Raw genomic sequence first — 22027 nt, forward strand, 5'->3', positions numbered from 1 at the left:
GTTAGGCCGCTGAACTCGTGAGAGCGGCGGGTTTCAAGCGCTGGGCTCAGAGGCAGTGAGGACTGTGTTCCTTGGGAGCGGGATGGGGCGGACTCACCAGAGGGGGCAGCAACAGGCCCGCTTTGGTCTCCAGCCTCTTTCTCCGAACTAGCGGGGGTGGTGGTTTCCCACCGACTTTCTTTTGGTACTGCACAGGCAAGCACAGGGGTGAAAGGTCACAAAAATGGCGCTGGCTGCTCGGCTCTTACCCCGCTTGCTTTTCTCTGGGCCTCTGTCCGGCGGGGCCGCCAGACCCCGGGCCCCCGGTGCAGCCGAGGTGAGGCCATCGTTGTCTGGACTTTGCTGCTTCTGCCACCGCCACCTCGGCTCGAGAACGGCCCCTTTTCCTCGAGTCACTTGGGTCTCGGCGGCCTGGCCGCTGCCTGCTCGGGGCCCCCGGCGTCCCCTGCTCAGCCGTCCGGGACTGTCCACAGCCCTCCCCGCTTCCCCGGTCTGCCCTCCGCGCAGCTACAGCACTGAGGAGCAGCCCCAGCAGCGCCAGAAAACCAAGGTGTTCATTCTGGGCTTCACCAACCCCTTCAACTGGATTCGGACTCGAATTTACGCCTTCCTTATCTGGGCCTATTTCGACAAAGAGTTCAACATCACAGAATTCTCAGAGGGAGCGAAGCAGGTTTGTTTATTTCCCTAAGGCTGACCTGTACGCCTTTCCTGCATTCAACTATTAAACGTGAAAGTGCTTAACAGTGAGGTCTCCTCACCGGGCCCCAGATTATTAAACGTGGGCAGTGACCCTGGTACGGAGCCCTCCGGCCACTTCCTGCGTCTGCTTCTGTTTGCGTGTCGCCGGGATCCTCCTTGTCGGCGGAGACACCAGGGTGAAGTCCCCCAATGACCTCTTCCACTCGCTACAGGTGTTGAATCAGGTAGAAATGGATTCAAACCTGTTTCTGCCGCTTAAAAGCCAAGTGGCTCTATCTTTTCTGAACGTGATTTTCTGCAAAACGGAAAAGACAATGTCTGGTATATTGTAGGTAGCCTATAAATGTTTGCTGAATAAATGAGTGGATAAGATTGTTTTGAAGAGGAAAGGAGATGACATTTCTGAAATGCATAATGTCATCTTGGGTAGAAGATCAAAACTTCCTGCCAGCTATTGACAGAGCTCCTTTGCCCTTTATTCCTCTTACTCTCACTACTAACTCTCCCTATGATACTCTTAAAGGATAACCTAGAGATGTTTTCCCCTTTCAAAGAATGTGCCGAGACAGTCTGGTTGCTGATACGGGCACAGCACCCTGAACACTGAGGAAGAGCTGTGGGTGGTTCATTGCCCTGACCCCGACAGTACTGTCCCTCTTGCTGAGTGGCTGGTAATACTCCACATTACTCTTGCCACACATAAGTCACTTTGGTTCCTGAGATTTGCAGATTTTGTGTATACATGCATTTTTCTAGGGTGAAAGGCCATCTATAATTATAACTTCCTTTTAAATCTCTTAGAGAGTTTGGCATTCCCACACATGTTTGAACATAGTTTATTTCACCGTTCATACCTCCATGTACCTTAAAATTATGCCCTCAGTGTAATCACTTTACAGTTGGTGGTGTACTGGTATTGATATATTTACTCCTAATTTATTTCAGAATATTTCTGTAAACACATCCATTTATATTATGTGACCTGTCAGTTACAAATTAAGTGTTATAATCAGTGTCAATATAAACTCCTTCCCTGAGTCAACTCTTGACTGATTATGTTGATTTAAAAATTAAAAAACAGAAAATTTGATTAATAGCAATTTAAGGAGTAAATCTCTTGCTCACGTCAGTCTCAAAATCTTTTGTCCATGCAGATGTAAATTTGCATGATCCCACTATTATCCATAATGCCTGCTGATGACATGTGAGCTTGTCTTCCTCATGACACATGTATGATTGAGCTCATTTATGTGTTAATAAGGAATGGAAATCTTCTCCCTACCATAGGCAGGAATAAGGCCTTAGTCCCTATCTCCTTTGAACACAGGAGCATGGGATACCTGTTAGTCACACTCTGATCTTAGAAGTCCTCCAACTGTTAGCTATTTTAGCCCCACCCCCTTTGCTATTAAGTAGCATCTCCACCCCTTCATCAGCCAGTCTGTGTGCAGTCTTGTCTCTTCTTAGTCAATTTTTGTGTATTTAGCTACTCTGATATCCAAAAAGGATATTGGGTCATCCATGGCAAATGTTTGGCAGTTTCCTTAAATGTGTGGTTGCTTTACATATCTTTCAGATCAAGCAGATTAGTTCTTCAACACCTAAGATTTGAAAAGATGTGGCTAAAAAACCTTCTCCCTACTAGATTTCATAATGCAACTGTACCTTCCTTTGCATGAGTGTGATTCAAGGACTCAGGAATAAACTGGTCTGGTGCAAAAACTCTCATGGGCTCCACTTGCCCTTTTTCCTTAGGCTAACCTCCCAGCAATAAGATGTTACCTTGGATTGCGGATATCAAGTTATCAGTTAGATCGAGTTTTTACAATTTTTTTAATTATAGAACATGAACATAAAAAGGCACCTTAGGGCTTATCATTCTAGGCTAATCCTTCTTTACTGATGAGAAAATCAAGTTGTTGAAAAGTGAAATCATTGGCTCAAGGATGCATAGCTAGTGACTGTTGAGGTGCACTGTCCTGTGATCTACTTTATGAGCAGTCATGGTTACCCAGAGACCCTAAAATTGAGAAGGTTAAATTCAATCTAGGCAAGCATTTTATTCATCACTCAAGCCAGGAGAATAGGTGACCCAATGCTACATAAATGGCTTTATTAGCTCCACACACTATGCTCTCCATTAACATGTGTACATGACATGATATCTTCCCTATTACTGCCATCAAACCACATTAATCACATTTTAGTCTCTTCTATGAATAAGAGGGCTAATTCCTACAAGACTGGGTTAGATACTCCTTATCAAGCCAGCTTACAACAGTTCTAACACTAACTCCCCAGATTTAATGCAGACACCAACCCAAGTCCTGGTCTCCCATACTTTTGATCAACTAGCTATAAATTTGGGGTTCTCACATCCCCCAATAATTTGCTGGAAAGGCTCACAGAACACAGGAGAGCACATTATGTGCTGTTTCCAGTTTATTTTAAAGTAACAGCCTAATGGAAGAGATGCCTATGGCAAGGTATGTGGGAAGGGGTATGGTTTCCATGCCCTCTCCAGGGCCACTCTTCCCACATCTCCAAGGGTCACCGGCCCAGAAGCTCTCCTAATCTTTTTGTTATGGATTTTTATAGAGTTTCTGTTATGCAGGCATGATTAATCAAATCATTGGCCGTTGGTGAGTAACTCAATCGCTACACCTATAATCTCCCTGAAAGCCTGGAGGTGGGGCTGAAAGTTCCAAACCTCTAACCATAGCCATTCCCCATCTTCCAAGAGTCACCTCATTAGCCTAAACTCAGGAATGGTTGAAAGGGATTTCTTTTAGGAGCTCTGTGCCAGGAACCAGAATGAAGACCCAATATATATTTCTTATATCACAGTATCACACCATTGATATGTATGTATTGATAAATCTGCTTTATGGTGGCCCTCAACCCACAATAATCATTTCTCTTTGTTTTCCTATATTTTGCTTGCACATTTTAGCTTTTGCTATGAAAAAGGGGGGTATTTCTTAGAAGCCTCTTTAGGTCGGATACTCCTATATCATCAAAACCTCCCTTATTAGGGCAGCTTCCAAATGGTTCATTATTATTATTTAGAATAATTTGCTCATGTGTAATTTTTCTTGTCCACACAAACTAGAGTCTAATGGTTGGGCTTCAGTGTCGTGGTTATGGACTTTGTTTCTTTTTACCAAAATATTACCCATCTTCCACACATGAAGTCTTACTAAAATATATAGGGTTTCTGAACCCTGAGCACCCCTAAGGTGTTTGCAAGGGGTCCTTGAATCCATCTGGACTTGTGCATTTTCTCAAAATTCAGCTTCATTGTACTAGTTTGTTATGGCTGCCATAATAAAATACCACAGTGTGGGTTGCTTAAACCACGGAAGTTTATTTTCTCACAGTTCTGGAGGCTATAAGTCCCAGATCAAGGGATTGGCAGGTTTGCTTTCTTCTGAGGCCTCTTTCATTTGCATACAGATAGCTGCCTTTTTTATGTGTCCTCACATGGGTTTTTCCCTCTGTGCACATGTGCCTCCTGGTGTCTCCTTGTGTGTCCAAGTTTCCCCTTATAAGAACACCAGTTAGATTGGATTACTTAGTCATCTCTTTAAAGGCCTTATCTCCAAATATAATCACCTTCCAAAGTACTGGCACTTCAATATATGAATTTGGGGAGAACACAATTCAGCCCATAATAATTATGTAATGTCTCTCTGACATGCCTGTGCATCCTCTTTCTCCTGTCAGTTCTTCAGATGTCACCTAGGTGTTACTTCCTTTAGGAAGTCCTCTCTGGTTCTCCCAGATTGGCTTACATACAGAGCTCTTCACTTGAAGACAGGTCAAGTCTTACGCGCAGTTTCCTTTCTTACTGCTAGGAATGTGGAGGATTGCAGGTGGCCCCCCTCACTTTAAGATGGAACCTCGTACTTCACAGTTGAAACCCACTGAAGTAGACTGTGTGAACTCATTATCTTTTCTGCCACTTTCCCAAACTTGCCTTATCTAACTTAATGGTTCAAGCTACGTTTTGTTTAAAGGAAATATATAGAAGGATTTTTATTCAGGCCCTACTGTGTACACCGTGCATTACCTTTTCCCAGGTCCTGAAGTGGATACATAAAGAGTGGTCTGCCTACTTACTACTCTGTATGTGGGAAGACCAAATGAGAAAAGGAAAGCCAACCAACTAGGCGTTGTACCTAACATTGATATCTTAGTGATTGACATTGCTTATCACCTTCATCTTAAAATAGTCTTTCTTACACTTAGCTATTTAAGGTTGAGAATTGTACAATGTATGGTATTTTGCATGATGTTTGAAATAATCACCATCCTCCATTAATTTTTTTTCAGGCTTTTGCTCATGTATCCAAGTTGCTATCACAGTGTAAATTTGATTTGTTGGAAGAACTTGTGGCCAAAGAGGTAAAATATGCTTTTAATTTTCCTTTAAAGATAAATGTATTATTCCCTTGCACTCAAATGTTATACAGTAGTTTGTCCTTATATATGCTTAAAAATAGTACATGTACCATCAGCCTAAGGAGATTCCCTGTGTATTCCTTTTTGGATACTTTGGGTTATACAAAAGCATAGAATGACTTGCTACTCAGGCATAAGTAAGTGAATATGATGTCTCTCAGTTGTTCTTATATAGCCTGTTTTGTTAGGAATTACCTTGTTTAATAACTAGATGCTTTTCAGCCTTGTTGTTGAAGCTGAGTAAATACGGTAGTAAATTTAAAAATAGGATTAGAAATATTCCATGAATAATTTATTGAGCTTCTTGGAAAGCTTTTGAAAACTCAAGAGGTGATTTACAGTTTGCTTTTTCCAAATTTAGGTGCTGCATGTATTGAAAGAAAAGGTTACTTCACTGCCTGACAGCCATAAAAATGCCCTTGCTGCTGACATAGATGAAATTGTATACACATCGACAGGAGACATCTCCATTTACTACGATGAGAAAGGTAATGCTGGAGCGTAGGCAACTTTAAACGATCCATAATTGTCCAGATAAGCTAAGCTATTGGAAAATCATGAAATGGTGGGAGTTTGTTTGTACTAGGGGATATACATGGGACTTCAGAGAAAATAATATATTCATTCTTTGAGGACCTATCTCTGAAAGAGTTCAGATGTAGTAGCAGTTTCTTATGCCCTTCTGTCTGGAACTTTTCCATACTACTCTGTAATTCATGGAGAGAGCATCATCACTTCAGTTGATGAAAAGAGTCTGTCTAAGACAAGCTGCTCCTATGTCTCAAATGAAAAACATTTGTGTTTCAAATTTTCTTACTTGAAGGAGACAAATGAGCATTTTAAATGTCCAGCTGTATGTTCAATAGAAGGGGTAAGGAGTGAAAGAAAAAGTAAATAATATCAGCTAAAGACTGTTTTGAAAGTAAGATTAACTGTAGAACTCCCAAATTGGATTTATTTGGAGACAATGAAAAAAGTTGAAAGGAATTCTGGTGGTTTTCTGGCTCATCTTCTTGTCCAGTGCATACATTTGTCCCTACAGAATTCCTAAAAATGTATTGACTTATTTATTCCTGCTACAAATATTTGCACATGTATTATATGCCAGGCACATAGGACATCTAGCCTTTGCTTACACAGGAAATTCTGGTTTGAAACATTTGTAAAAAAGTACTTGCACATATTTTTCATAATTTTTTTTCTCCCCTAATAGTTAAAATTGCATCTTAGTACCCTAGTCACTACCTGATTTTTGCATAAGACATTGTCATAATCACTAGGCGTAGCCAAGTGAATTAGGATGAAATAGAAGTCTTCCTTCTTGCTGGCAGTTGGGGTTAAGTTAATTACTTAGCAGCGGGAAATGTTTTCCCCCCCTCATTTTGGTTTAACAACAAATATCTGTTATTATTTTAGAAAATGCCACAAATCGAAAATAATCTGTGTAGTACACTTAATAAATAGTACACACTCAGTAAATAGTGGCTGCTATTATTGTGATTCAGAGAAGAGGGCAAATATATCATTTAAGATAATTTTCTGAAAATAAAAAGATCACGATATAGGTACCTTAAGTTAGACTAGAATAAGCGCAAAATTTGATCTGGAACAACTAGGCAACTACTGCCAATTTCGATTTCATTTTGGATATTTGGATGATAGATTATTGTGATTTGTATTTGTGTATCTGTATGTTTTTTCTCTAAGGAAGGAAGTTTGTTAACATCCTGATGTGCTTTTGGTATCTAACCAGTGCCAACATCCCCAGTGAAAGTTTAAGTGGAGCCAATGTGTTCCAGGTTAAGTTGGGGGATCAGAACGTGGAAACTAAACAGCTTCTTAATGCAAGCTATGAGTAAGTCTAATCACATTTCATTGTATCCTTTTTCTAGAAAATGGAAGGTAGTATGAAAGTATGAAAACTAAAGGGAGCTTTAGGAAGAAAGGATTGAAATTTGACAAGTTAAGTATGAAGAGAAAAGTCATAATGACATACTGGCCGTGAAGCAGAGTGTTCAGATATTAGAAGGAGGTAATGTTTCTGAATGTAATTAAACAGTGTTTCAGCTGTCTTGTGTTGCATTACAAACCCCTCCAAAATTCATCGGCTTTCAACAGCCCATTTATTTTGCCTGCTATTTTACTGCTCAGGAATTTTGAGAAGGCTCAGCACTGGGGTTTTCTCTGCTTCACTTGTCATCAGCTGGGATGACAGCCTGGAGGATTCATTTCCACAACGGCTTCCTCACTGACATGTGCATCACCTCGGTGTTCCTTGCCTTCTCCACATAATGTCTCATTCTACAAGGCCTTTCTTCATGGCTTGGGCTATAGTCTCAGGCTGGTCACATGTTTAATGGTGGTTGGGTTTCAAGAGGCAGAAGACATAATATGCTAGACCAGTAAAGGGCTATGAGCAGGGTTGGAACAATATCATTTCTGCCATAGTTCACTTGTCAAAGCAGTCACAGGACTTGCACAGGTAAAAGGGCCTGGAGAGACTCCACCTCTTTATGGGGCAACAGCAAGGTCACATTACAGAAGAGCCCTTTGGATGGGCGATACGGTTACGGCCCTGGTTGAAAAATAAAGTCTGCCATAATTGACACATGGACTATCCACTCATTAGACATTTATTGATCATCTCCCGTTTACCAAGTACTCTAGTAGACATTCAAATACAAAATTAAAGGGCTCCTATCCTTAAGGAGTACTGTCTAGTTGAAGGTTGGCGAATTATTTAAAAGAGACACTATTTTAAGATAACATTTATAATTAACGCTGTAATCAACACTGATATTTGGTTCTTCTGATATTCCCTGCTAAGACCATGAGCAGCTCATAAACTGCTGTGTTCAAGATTGATCTAATGTGTATTAAAGAAATGACGCTAAAGTGCTGTTTTCATCACCATGGTCCAATTCTTTCTCCTCCTGTTAGGCATATATTATAGCTATTTAATGACAGAGTAATACCCGTTTCTCACAGGATTACTTGATGTGGGGGATCAGCCCATTAAAAATACTCGTTTTAGGTGAGAATAATACCCCAGTTTCCCACAGGATTAGCAGATATAGGAGATTAGTCCATTAAAAATAATCATTTTAGTTGAGAATGAATAATACTTCTGATTTTGTGGGGATATTTTTTGTGAAACTTTTTAAAAATTTTTGATTCTTATTTACCATTGACCACTGGCTTATTGCTAACAACCGCCTCTGATATACACTTGCAAATTAGTTATTTAATGAGTATTTGTACTGATGTAGGATTCATATTATTTGAAAATTTTTCCCCTAGATTTCAGAGGGAGTTTACACAAGGAGTAAAGCCTGACTGGACTATTTCACGGATTGATCATTCAAAGATACTAGAATAATCTTTTTTGGAAAAATCAGCTTCTTGGACTTACAGCAATTGCTGTGAAAAACTAAGGAAGAAAAAATTTGGATCAGTTGATCTTCTCTTAGTCAAGTTTGTGATTACTTTTGTATTTTATGAAATACTCCCTGTAGTATATTGGCATGATATAATAAAGCATTTTTAACAGATTGTTGTCACCTATAAAAGAGGTCAAAATAAACTACAACAGCCCATTGTTGTTGTCATACTATCATTTCTAATGCTACATGTATGTGTATATATATATATATATAATACAAACTAATTTTATAGATAATAAAGGAGGTATTGAAAAACTACACATTTCTAAATTAATAGTCCTTAAATGTTTTATTTGCAGTTACTACATTTAAACCAATAATTCAAATATGTATAAGGTTTATTTTTTTAATTTTATTTATTGGTTTTTAGAGGGAGAGGGAGAGAGAAACCTCAGTTTGTTGTTTCACTTATTAATGCATTCATTGGTTGCTACTTATATGTGCTGTGACTAGAGATAAAACCCACAACCTTGGTGTATGAGGACGATGCTCTAAAATGAGCTACCCAGCCAGGGCAAGGTTATTTTTAAAAATGAGTGCTGCCCTGGCCAGGTGGCTTGGTTGATTGGAGTGTCATCCTGTACACCAAAAGGTTACAGGTTCAGTTCCCCATTAGGGCACATACCTATGTTGCAGGTTTGATTCCAAGTTGGGGCACATATGGGAAGCAACCAGTCAATGTATCTCCCCTCATCACTCTCCTCTCTTCCTTCCCCCTTCCTTCCTCTTTCCTTAAAAGCAATAAAAACATATCCTCCAGTGAGGATTTTAAAAAATCAGTGTTGTGATTTGATTACCTCTGGCCACTAGCTAGATGAGGAAGAATGGATAAAATTATAGCCGACTGATGACTGCACAGTGAATTTGAAGCTTTCTAAAGCACAAAGAGGAAAAAAATAGAACAATCCATCAGCCACCTGTAAAATAATATCAATCTTCTAACATACTTGTATTTGGAGTCCTAGAACTTGGGGTAGGGGAGATAAAAATGATACAAGAAATGTCAAACTTTTTAAAAATTTGATTAAAAATATAAACCCACATATCCAAGAAATCCAACAAGCAGATTAACATAAAGAAAGCCTCACTGAGTACATGATAAAGCATTGAAAACCAGAGAAAACTGTAAAACCTGCTGGAGAAACAAAAATATTCTGTACAGAGAATGACTGCATTTTTCTTTTTCTCAAACTGCAAGTTAAAGATCTTGGCATGATACCGTTAAAATGCTGAAAGCAAATAACCTCTTGACCAACAATTCTATATTCAGCAAAAATACCCTTCAGAATGGTGAGAAAAGACTTTTGCAGACAAGGAAAATAGGAGTTTGTTGACAGTAGACCTGTTTTGTAAGAACTGTTAAGGACCAAGGGCACAATAGATTCAGAAATGGACCCATACACATTAGGCAGTTGATTATTTAAGGAATTGGCTCACAGGACTGTGGAGGCTGTTATATCCAAAATCTTCGGAACAGGCCAGCCAGCTAGAGTCCCAGGGAAGAGCTGATGCTGCAGGTCCAGTCTGAAGCGTGTCTGCCGGCAGCACTCCTCCTGAGGGAACTGGTCTGTTTCCACTCAGACCTTCAGGTGAATCAAAAAACTGCCAGCAAACAAAAGCCCTGGACTCGATGGCTTCTCAGGTGATTTTTACCAAACATGCCAAGAACTAACACCTCTCAAACTACTTCATAAAATTCAAGAGGAGGGAAGGCTTGCAAACGCATTTTATGAGGCCAGCATACTCCTCATTCCAAAGCAGATAAAGACACTACAGAGAAAAAAAATATATACAGGCCCTGATGAACATAGATGCTAAGATCCTCAACAAATATTAGTGAACTGACTACAGCAGTGCATCAAAAAGACTATACGCCATGATCAAGTGGGATTTATTGTGGGAATGCAAGGTTGGTGCAACATTCACAAATCAATAAATGTTTCACAACATAAACAAAATGAAGGGTAAAAACCACATGATTATATCCATACATGCAGAAAAAGCATTTGATAAAACCCAGCACCCATTTATGATAAAAGCTCTCAGCAAAGTGGGAATAGAGGGAACATACCTAAGCATAATAAAGGCCATATATTACAAACCCACTGCCAGCATCATACTCAATGGGCAAAAATTACAACTGTTCCCCTTAAGATTGGGAACAAGACAGGGATGTCCACTTTCACCTCTTATTCAACATAATACTGGAAGTCCTAGCCATAGCAACCAGACAAGAAGAAGAAATAAAAGGCATCCAAATTGGAAAGGAAGAAGTAAAAATATCTTTATTTGCAGATGCTATGATACTGTACATGAGAATCCCCAAAATTCCACCAAGAAACTACAAGAACTGATAAGTGATTTCTGCAAAGTAGCAGGATACAAAATTAAAATCCAGAAATTAGTTGCATTTTTATATGCCAATAATGAACTAGCAGAAAGGGAAATTAAGAAAAACCGATTCACAATTGTTTCAAAAAGAATAAAATACCTAGGAATAAACCTAACCAAGGATGTAAAAAGACCTGTACTTGGAAAATTATAATGTACTGAAGAAAGAAATTGAAGAAGATACAGATAAGTGGAAACACATATTGTGTTCATGGATAGGAAGAATTAACATCATTAAAATGTCCATACTAACCAAAGCAATCTATAGATTCAACACAATTCCTATCAAGATTCCAATGACGTATTTTACAGAACTGGAATACTGCAAAAATGTATATGGAACCACAAAAGGCCCCACATTACTCTGCCCTTAGTTTCAACCAAAGTTAACATTTTGCTATCTTGTTTCATCTCTCTCTCTCTCTCTCTCTCTCTCTCTCCACACACACACACACACACACGCACACACACACACACACTAATCTGGTACTAGATTCTAGCATGTGTGTTGGGGAGGGGTTTCCCCATAATGTCAAGCAATTCTGGGATACCACCTGAGTGTCCTACAATTCAACTCAGTTCTGACACTATCTGGAAATAGCATCAGATTCCCTGGTTACAGTTCAGTCCTACAAGATTCTGCCCTCCCTTCAGATGCCAGTCACAAGTCCAGGCCATCCCCAGGGCTTCCAACAACTGGCTGTAGATTGGCGGTTGCAATGATCTCCCTCCTTGGGCTCCATTAATTTGCTAGGACAATTCATAGAACTCAGAGAAACATTCTACTTACAGGTTATCCATTTATATAAAAGGATATAACTCGGGAATAGCCAGGTGGAATGGATGCATAGGGCAAAGTATGTGGGAAGGGAGCTTCCATGCTCTCCAAGCGTGCCACACCCCACATCTGCAAGTGTGCACCAACCTGGAAGCTCTCTGAACCTCATCCTTTTGGGTTTTATGGAGGAGTCATTACATAGGTGGTTGATTTCATTAATGGTTCTTGACTGTTGATTTAACCATCAGCCCCACTCTCCTCCCCAGAAGCCAGGGAACATGGTTAGCTCAGGCAACTAGCCCCACATCCTTAGGTGCTTTTCAAAAGTCACCTCAGAATATAAACTCAGGTGTGGTTGAAAGGGATTGTTATGAATATCAGGACACACTTACTGCTTTCACCACTTAGGAAGTTCCAAAGGTTTTAGGAGTTCTGTGCCAGAAATGGGGATAAAGACCACACACATAGTGTAAATTATAATATCATATACACAGTTTTTCTAAACCATTTCATAGTAAGTTTTAGACACACCATTGTTTTAAGCTACTAAGTTTGTAGTAATTTGTTATACCAGCAACAGAAAATTACTATACAATATAATCTTTGCATAATAATTGCCAAAATGATTCTTTATCTTCTACCAGCATTCTTCTATAGAACAGTGATATTTTAAAAATGTCACTGCAAATACATCCATTTTACCCATCCAATGTAGTGTTAATAATAGTTATTCTTCTTCTTGATGCTTAAATAGCCCCCAGTTTGGCCAGTGGAAGCCCCCACAATCTGTCTGCTTTGACAGGTTAACAACTAACATGGCCCTGTTGTTAGTCTTGAGTGCTCCTGCACTTTCTGGCCTAGTATGTCTCAGGATCTTTCGTCCATTTCCTGTCTCAGCTGAAACATCAGTAGTTTTCCAAGGAGTCATGATTTTTTTTTTCTCAGGGCAATTGCTATACACTAAATGTTTGTGGCCCCCCGCCCCCCAATTTTTATGTTGAAATCCTACCCCGTAATGTGATAGGAGGTGGGGGCCTTTGGTAGGGATTAAGTCATGGGGGCGGAGCCCTCCTGAGTGGGACTAGTGCCATGTGTGTGTACTAAGCAGAGCTTCGTCACTACTTCTACCATGAGATGACACAGTGAGACAATGGCTAACAAGAAAGTGGGACACCTTGATGTTGGACCTCCCAGCCTCTAAAACTGTGAGAAATGAATGTACGTTGTTGAGCCTGCCCAGTCTGTGGTATTTTTGCTATAGCAGCCTGTAGGGACTGAGACAGGGATGGTTTTCAGATACCAAGACCTGGGCACCTTGAGGCATTTTGGCACTTTATGTCTGCAAAAGAATGTTCATATTTATAAATATTTATGATTTTGGATCATTTAGCTAAGGGAATACTGGAAGAGCTAAAGGTGGACTGTTCGCCTTTATTTCTGTCAACCATGTGATTTAAAGCCTCCTTCCCCCATCACTCTATGCCTTAACCCAGACTTACTTTGGATTATAGCACTTATTACATCTGGCATTGTAATATATATTACTGTGTTGACTTGTTCCATTTTCTGGCTTTCTATCTAAGGCAGGAACTCTATCTTGGTCTGGAAACAATATCTGGTACATAGTACAGCCCGGTAAATATTAGTTGAATGAATAAATAAATGAGTGAATCTCACTACTATTGAGTTCCCTGACTCACATGACAGGAACATTTTCCTCCTTGCTCTTGACTTGATGCCATAGTAGCTAAATGTGATTTCTTTTATCAAATACAGTCCTCTGCCTAAGAGGTATGTGGTATTGGATACATGACCTTGCTTTTACGGTCTTATAATAGATGTCATTTACCCTAAACACCACACGGTGGAGCTAACGGTGTATGGAATCTAAACGCCAGAATCATCAAAGTTTGATAAGGTCTGAAGTCATGGAGCAATGGGAGGACGACTTTGCTTACTGACAGATTTCTGTAGGTAGATAGAGGAAAATGCTCAACAACGATAAAAATTTATAAACAAAAGCTGTTGATGTTAAAAGGGTTAAGGCATGGGCCAAACCAGAGGGAATTTTTCCTCACATCCCTTCTCTGATTGCTGGAACCATAGATTATATTATTTAGTCCCTCTGTGATTACCTCCACCCTCAGAAGGCTTTTTCTGGATGAGGTGGTGCACTAGTTAGCATAATGTAGATTATGCTGCAGTAACAACAACAACAACAAAATCTCAATGGGTCAAGACAAACAAACTATATTTTTTGTCCACACTGAATGTCCAATAAGAGACACCTGGGGACTCTGTTGGTATCATCACCCTCCCTCCTGGACACAGTAAATGAACAGTCACTAACTGATACTATGTCAAATAAAAAGCTACTGCCTGTCAGAGTAGTCAATAAATCTCAGGTAATAATATAGCACCAAAAGATCTAGGAAATTCCTCTTTCTCCTGAGCACCCCGATCTCTGATGCAGTGGTGTGCGCTGAGTGGCTCTAAGGTAGCCATTCCTAGGGTTACAACAAGAGAAATTGTTACTTGCTGCATGTGATGATCATTGTTGCTACTCACCAAATGCTTCTTACTCTCTGTCTTCCAGCTACATGATAGAATTATACTTCCTGGACCTCTGCGGCTGAGTAGGGCTATGTTCTGGCCAGTGAATTCTATAACTGACAAGTTTAGCATGTAAGCAATCACTAATATGAGGCCCTTCAGAGGCCTAGTATGCCAGCTCCATAAAGTCTTTGGGGATCCAGGCTCTTCCCAGTTACCACTGCCTTTCTCAGGATATAACACTTGTCCCCATAGTACAAAATGGCTGCTAGAGCTCTAGCCACCATATCCATTTTCCAGGCAGCAGAATAAAGGAATGAAAAAAATGGGACAAGGGTAATACCTTATTTGCCTTTTAAGATGCTTTCCCAGAGGACATACAAAGCCCTGAAATAATATTTTATTTTATTTGTCATTGGATAAGAATTAGTCAAATGGACAAAAATAATATTGGTGAGGTGTGGAAATATAAATATAGTCTTTTAATTGGATACACTTTATTGGCCCAAATATAGCTAGGAGTCCTAAGACTAGGGAGAGGAGGAAAGAACTAGCAATCTGCTCTAACTAGGTTACTTGAGTCATTAACCAGTGCAGACTCTAGTAAATACCTGGCAAGCTTACTTTGCCAGCTTCATTAACTGAGAGCTTAGTTTGTAGAGACCCCAAAGTCTCGTTATAGTTTTAAACATTGCCCAGCTAATTTTTAAAACCTAAATGTAATAGAGTACCTAGTAAAGAACGTTCCATTTCAGAGCTGTTTAAACACACTCCAAAGAATGTGTCCTGACCCCTGAGGCTCCCTAGCTTTCATGTACACCACACACATTCCTGCCTGGAGGGGCCTGGCTATAGTTCATTCCGTCTTCAAAAATAGAAACTTCCTCCTGCTTCCCCCCGCCCGCCACCTTTATAAACCAACCAGTCTACTGGTCACCCTGTCAAAATTTACTTCCTTTACTTGCTTAATAAATTACAACTCTGGCTCTGTTTTTTTGAGAAGTAGGCAAAGTATCCTGTGATACTTCTGCCTTCGTGTAAAGAAATCCACCAGGAGCAGTGGAAGAATTAGATAATCAGGTTTTTTACAAGCCTCCCCTTAGCCTCTCATGTTGTGAGTGCAAAGCTGTGTGAGTTCAGCAGAGCTCCCTGCCTGCCCTCCTCCCTGCCCGCTGTGTTGGTTTTATCGATTCTCAAAATGTGCATTGCAATATTGCTTCCTACTCAGGGCAGCTGAAGAGCTCCAACGGAGCAAAGTGGAACTGTGGCCTGGTCTCCCTTCCTTTTAACTTCCTTCTTATGGTACAGCATTTGAATAGCTCCCATGCTATAGAGAACAGGAAGACATAATATAGTTATTAAACCCAAAGTAACCAAATCCAATTATCAACTTTATTAAATAATTCAATACTAGAAAAGAGATTTCCTATTATTGCTTCCTAAAGGAAAACAAACAAACTTAAAACCAACTTAAAATTTATAACACATAACAAATCACACATTTCAGTCATTGTCAAGTACTTTAAGGCAATTTTTTTTTTTTTTTTTTTAGGAAGTAAACCAAGAGGTAGCATTGTCTGAAAAGGAAGCCATTCTCTTGGGGCCTTATTGGAATTTTATTTGACTCCCTCTCTCCCCTCCCACCACGACTCTCCAACCTCCCATACTTCCTGCTCCTCGGTCACATCAAGGTTGTCCCTGCCTTGGCACTTTTGCAGGAACTATCTCTTTGTCAGCTATACATTTTGCTCAGGTCTCCAGTGGGTGGTCATTTCCTGTCACTCAGATTCCAGTGTAAATACCCCCTCCTCTGCGAAGACTTTTTGGTCATCCAATCTGAAGCAGCTTGACCCAATCACTTTATCCCCCACCATGTTTTATTTTTATCACAGGATTTATTGTCACCTAACAATTTCTTATTGCTTGCTTGCTTGATAGTCTGGCTTCTGTCTATTAGGATAGGGACTTGCAGTTTCAACACAGTGCCTCATCATGCCTGGCAAGAATATTTCCTACCTCACTGCTGTTCAGTGTAGGATAGAATTTCTCAACCTTGGTGCTATTACACTTAGGGTCACATAATTCTTTGATGTGGGGATCTGTCCTGTGCACTATGCACTGGAGGATGTTTAACAATATCTTTGGCTTCTACCCATGAGCTGCCCCCTGGTTGTGACAGCCAAATGCCCCTGGGGAAGAAAACCACGAGCAGTGGAGGAGCACTGGTTTAGGCTATTGGCCGCCTTATTGCAGCTTTGGTATTCAGGAGGCAATACCATCTGAGTAATAATAGCTATCACTTCTAGAGGGCCTATAGGTATTGGGCTTTACATTTAATCTTTACAATTCTCGTTTTACAGATAGGGAAACTGAGGCACACAGAATTATTGGCCTACTTGTCTAAACTCACATTGTTAGTAAGTGGTGGAGCCCAGGATTCAAACTGAACAACAGGCTCCAGGACTGCTGTGCAAATCTCACTGGGCTGCTGGCAGAGAGACTGGGCATCAGCTGGGGTCCCCACCCCCCAACCCCTAGTCACTCACTCAGAGTGACCATGGGTAAGTAACAACTTTCCACTCCAAGTCTCAGTTGCAATAACAATAATTTTCATGCAGGGTTGCTTTAGGAATTAATTGCAATAGCATATGTGAAAATAATCAGCCTGGTTTCTGGCACACAGTAGTTAAGTCCTGGATTCATTTTCCTCTCCTTCCTTTTTCTGTGGCTCCCAGCTCCAAGCTCTGAAAACAGGTCCTAAAGGCCTTGGTCAGAGACTTACGTGGTAAAAATCTAACCTTCAAAAATCTGCAGGGTTTTTGTTTTGGGGAGCGGAGGAAGCGGGGTGGCAGCCCCTTCAGAAACAGTCAGCCAGGCTGGCATCTCCTCCTCTCCACCACCGTCCGCCACGTTCCCATTAAGCCAAAGGGGCTTTTAAATCTGCACTGATTAGATATTCCTGGGCCCGGCTGACAAGTAGCCTTCCCGCTCCATTTCTTGATGTGAGTCAGTCAATGAATGGGCTGACCTATTGTTTTCTAACAGGGCCTGTGAAGTGAGTTTTTGGTTGAGGAGCACGAGCCTTTGGCCAGCAGGGGGCCGCCTCTGCTAACATAGATGATTTGCTCAAGCTAGCATTCAGAGCCTCACTAAAAATTGGGTATTTTTGAAAAGTTTGCTTAGACTAGGGGTTCTAAATCTGGGAGCCACTGAGCTCCATGGATAGAATTCTGTGAACTTCGGCGAGGAAAAAACTTTATTTTTACGAACCTACAGCTGAAATTTAGCAATTTCTTCCATTATGCGTGTAGGGAACAAATCACAGGTATTTGTAGATCCCACTATGGTCACTGCAGAGATCTTAAAATATCATTTTATATTCTTCATAACTCCAAAATTATCGTAGCTGGAAGACCTGCTGTTGAATCTTGTTATTTAAGACATTAATAAAAAAGTACATATGGACCATATCATAAATGTGTTATTTTAACTAATGGTGTTTTAATATAAATAACTGTCATCTGGTCATTAGCATGCTTTATAAGCTTATGTATTTTATTTCCTTTTATTTAGTTTAAAATATTTATGCTGAGAAGGAGCCCATGGACTTCACCAGACTGCCAGAAGTGTTCATGGTACAAAAAAAGGGTTAAGAAAACCTGGCTGAGAAGCTACTAGGCTAGTCTCTGGGGAAAAGAAGTTAAGTCTTCAAGGGAAGTCATGATTCACCTCTTACCCTTCCATCTCTTCTGGTGACATAAAGATATATCACACTTACATCAAAACTATTAGCTACAATGCTTGGCAGCGTACAAGTACATCAGAATGAAATTTTGGTGTATTCAGAACTGTCGACTAAATTTTAGAGCATTTACGATGCCTGTCATCTTGGCCTTGGGGAGGAAGGGACCTAGCTTTGCCAGCTGCCTCTGACTTCACAATTTTGTTATGCTTGGTTCATTGCCAGGGCTCAGGAATCTCCTAAAGTCGTAAGAATTTCTCTCCACACTCAGCACTGTAATCATTTACTTTTCAGTGAGAAGGCCTCAGCACTCTGGGAGAGCTGCTTCCAGAATAAATTCTTCTCTCACTCTCATAAGAAAAATTCTGAAATACCTATACCAGGAGAGGAAGAAGCAGGCACTGAAGAGAATTTCTTCCCTTGGATTCTACTCCTTCTTTTTTCTCAGGAAAATAAGGCCACACTGGGGAGATGACCTGACAGGCCAGGCTGAGGTGTCCAGTTTTCCTGACCAACACTGATAGCTTATCCTGGGTGTGTAACTGTGCAGAGACTTTATTTCCTTAATATGACCTTTTCTCTTTTCTTTCCCTTTGATTCAAACTGGCCTCTTCCAGCACCCTGACTCACCTGCCTCCCTCTCCTTTGCATGTCCACTTGCTTAGTCATTAAGCCTTCAGGATGATGAGGTCCTGACCAGCATTAAACAATCTTAGGGACAAAGCCTCAGGACTATTGACCACAGAGACATAATGTCAATCAAACTAAAAATAACATCTAGTCTCTCAGTTGTCTTTCAGCTCCAGGCCCAGAAAATTAGTGATGTTACAGAACCCCAGCCTATGCTGTTCTGGAACAACTGTGGGGTCTGATTATCCACCTCCAAGAAACACAACTCCCAATAAAAAAGTTTGGTGGAAAAGGAGAGGGGGTTTATTTAAAGGTTACAGAGATTCAGAATAATGGCAGATTTCTGCCATTAAGTCCCACTTCCTTTAAAACACCCCAAAACACATAGTCCTGCCTCCCCCTGCCAAACCAGGCCAGTCTCAGAATGCGCCAGTCAGAGGTACTGTGTTTCAGAAAAGCAAAAATTTTGCGACTCAGCATTCCTGGTCACAATTCAGCATTCCAGGCATCTCCCACTAATCCATGCTTGGTTAGGCAGGTCCCCAGCTGCCCTGTTCTCCAGGCAGGTTTCCCAATAGGTCTCCTCTCTCTCACTGCAGCTCTGAATCCAAAACCACATGGCACCTCCTTGCTCCAAACCATGCGGCACCTCTTTACACACAAGACCTCATGGCGGCCGGAAGGGCTCGTCTGTCCTTTCGAACTGCATGGCTCCCTCACTCATTGCTCTTCTTTGTCATAGCTGGCTGCCCTAACTTTTAAATGCTAACCTCATACTCAGCATTATACATACTCAAAGTCGCATAGACCTTTTACCTGGAGGGCAGCACAGCTTCCCCTCAGGAAAGGCACAGCTATCATTTTGTCATTGTTATGAAGAATATCTTAACCTGAATCATCTTCTTCTCACTTCCCCCCCACCCCCCAAACCATGGGCTGCAGGGAATATTTTTGGGGGGGGACCTTTCACTTTGTACCCCATTTCAGTGAAAACTGATGAAGCAAAGCTATGACTGACGTCAGGACAAGATGCACTGATCAACTACCCCCTGCCCTAGCTCTGACCAGTCAGTAGAAACCCTGACCCTAACTCCTTTCATCACCATGATTAATGATATTTTCCCCTATATAACGCATCCCCAGAAACCATTGGTGAGCCAGATTCTTGAGCATTAGCTTGCCTATGACTCCAGGCATTGTACCGCTTCTTCAACTAATAAACCCTTACTCTTGTTCATGTCTTCCTGGGTTTTTATGCTTGTAGGAAAACAAACCCCTTTGGTGTGGTGACAGATGTTTGAAGGCATGGAAACCATGCAAGCCCAGTAGATGACTGTCTCCTTAGCCCCTTCTCCCCTTTCTGAATCTCCTACTCTGGCTCCACTGCCCCTTCTCCTGCTACTCCTCAGGTCTGCACTTTCATTCCCAAATCAAACCCTTTCCTTCATTCCCAGGGAAAACAAGGACCCCTACACCAGAAATAATAATAACAAAAACATATATAACCTCCTTTTTATTTATTAAGACCATAACATGTAATTATTGTTTGAGGCACTTTTCATTTAAACCTTTAACCAGCTTCCATGAGTTGATAGTGCCCTCTTCCCCAAATTTATGTCCATTGGGAACCTTAGAACACTCTATTATTTGGAAATAGGGTCTTTGCAGATGTATTAATTAAAGAGTGAGATGAGATCATCCTGGGTTTGGGTTGACTCTAAATCTAATGACTGATGTCCCTATAAGAAAAGAAGAGGACACAGAGACAGAGAGAAGATGGCCACTTAAAGATTAGTCAGAGATTGGAGTTTTGCTGCAATAAATTAAAGGACATCTGGATGAGGTAAAGAAAGACTGACTCTTCCTTAGAGCCTTCAGAGAGAACATACCCTGTTGGTACCTTAACTTTAGTCTTCCAGTCTCCAGAACTATTATTTTAAGCCATCTAGTTTATGGTGCTTTGTTACTACAGCCCTAGGAAATGAATACATCAGCCAATGAGATAGGGATTATTACCTCCATCTGTCAAATTAAGAAATCAACTGAGAGTTATTGGGATGCTAATGTTTGAGTCAGTCTGCCTGTGCATAGTGGCCCAAAGAAATGCATGAGCAGTAGTTTGCAGCATAGAAAGAAAAATAGTTTAATATAGAATTGGCTAATCTAGAAAATGGGAAGCTAATGCTTTAAAGACCCAACTCCCTGATGGTGTGTAGGTTACAGATTATATAGGGCAAAATGACAAGACACCATAGATTAGGGGGTTTGGGGTCATGCTGGAAGGTGATTGGTTGGAGGTGAGTTAAGGGTAATAAATCATTTTTTTTCAGGTCTTGAGGTCTGCTCCAACATCTCTCTGTCTGGCCTCATGGGAAAGTAGCCAAGGGGTCATTCCATTTAGGGTTCAGGAGCTGAAACAACTTAGGTCAAGCTGTTATCTTTAGTCTGCCAGAGGCCAGACCTTGTGACTACTAGTCAGGTCTGGACTATTGTCTTTTGCTGTCTCAGGGGTTGATGATTATCCAAGGGTAGGGCTAGATTTCTGAGGGGTGCATATCATCAATATATATAATTTCTAGAGCTAGGATTTAAAACTAAAATTATTTGAAGTCGTAGACCTTTGTTTTCATCAGGCTCATCGAGGCTGAATACTTGCATGGATTTGCACAGCCAATCGAGGACCTGGCATTAGAACCCTGATCTTACCAAGCCCAGTAGTTCCCTATCCATTACGTCAGCTCTCTCCTCCAGGACCTGGGGTATATTGTCTTCAGCTTCTATATAATAGTCCAGAAAACCATGTGTCATATTACACTGAATCATGGTGAAGTCCAGGAAAGGTACAAGTGCTAAGAGAGTGTCCTTTCCATATGTCCCAAGTTCCAAGAGTCCAGATAGCATCTGGGTCTGCAAGGCAGAGTCCTTGGTGTCTTCAGAGTCAGCTAGGACAGGTATGAGCAAAGTAGTAGCATGCCTGCTTTCTTGCTAGCCCAGGCCACATGGCCAAATCTTGATTACAAACTGCATGACTGCTTTCTGCTTCTTACATGGCTGCTACAACATGCTCCTACATCATGGCACCCCTCCATCATGCTTCCCCAACATGCTTCTCCTCACATGGCTGCTACAACATGCTCCCACATTATGCTTCTCTCTCAAGGCTGCCCACCCTTCTTTTTAAATCCTGAAAGTCATGTATACCTTTTGCCCCAAGTGGTGGGGAGTGCAGTAGCACAGCTGTTATCTTGTCACCAGCCTGCTATAGATATGCAAAGTGCCTTAATAGCTGTATTATCTCCATCCCCTATCCTCCAAACTGTGGAC

The 22027-nt window shown here is 40.9% G+C and overlaps 1 protein-coding gene across 1 annotated transcript; it reads left to right on the forward strand.

The window, feature by feature from the left end:
* The first annotated feature begins 28 nt into the window (after nt 1-28).
* Nucleotides 29-8867, forward strand: MAIP1 (matrix AAA peptidase interacting protein 1). The gene is made up of 5 exons (XM_090268348.1): nt 29-673; nt 5038-5109; nt 5528-5654; nt 6874-7021; nt 8467-8867. Exons 1-5 carry the CDS (start codon nt 224-226, stop codon nt 8543-8545), a joined length of 876 nt encoding a protein of 291 aa, XP_090124474.1. The 5' UTR covers nt 29-223; the 3' UTR covers nt 8546-8867.
* Nucleotides 8868-22027: the final 13160 nt, after the last annotated feature.

The sequence above is a fragment of the Furipterus horrens genome, unplaced genomic scaffold, assembly GCF_987537825.1.
Source record: "Furipterus horrens unplaced genomic scaffold, mFurHor1.1.pri manual_scaffold_1, whole genome shotgun sequence".
Taxonomy (NCBI): Eukaryota; Metazoa; Chordata; class Mammalia; order Chiroptera; family Furipteridae; genus Furipterus; species Furipterus horrens.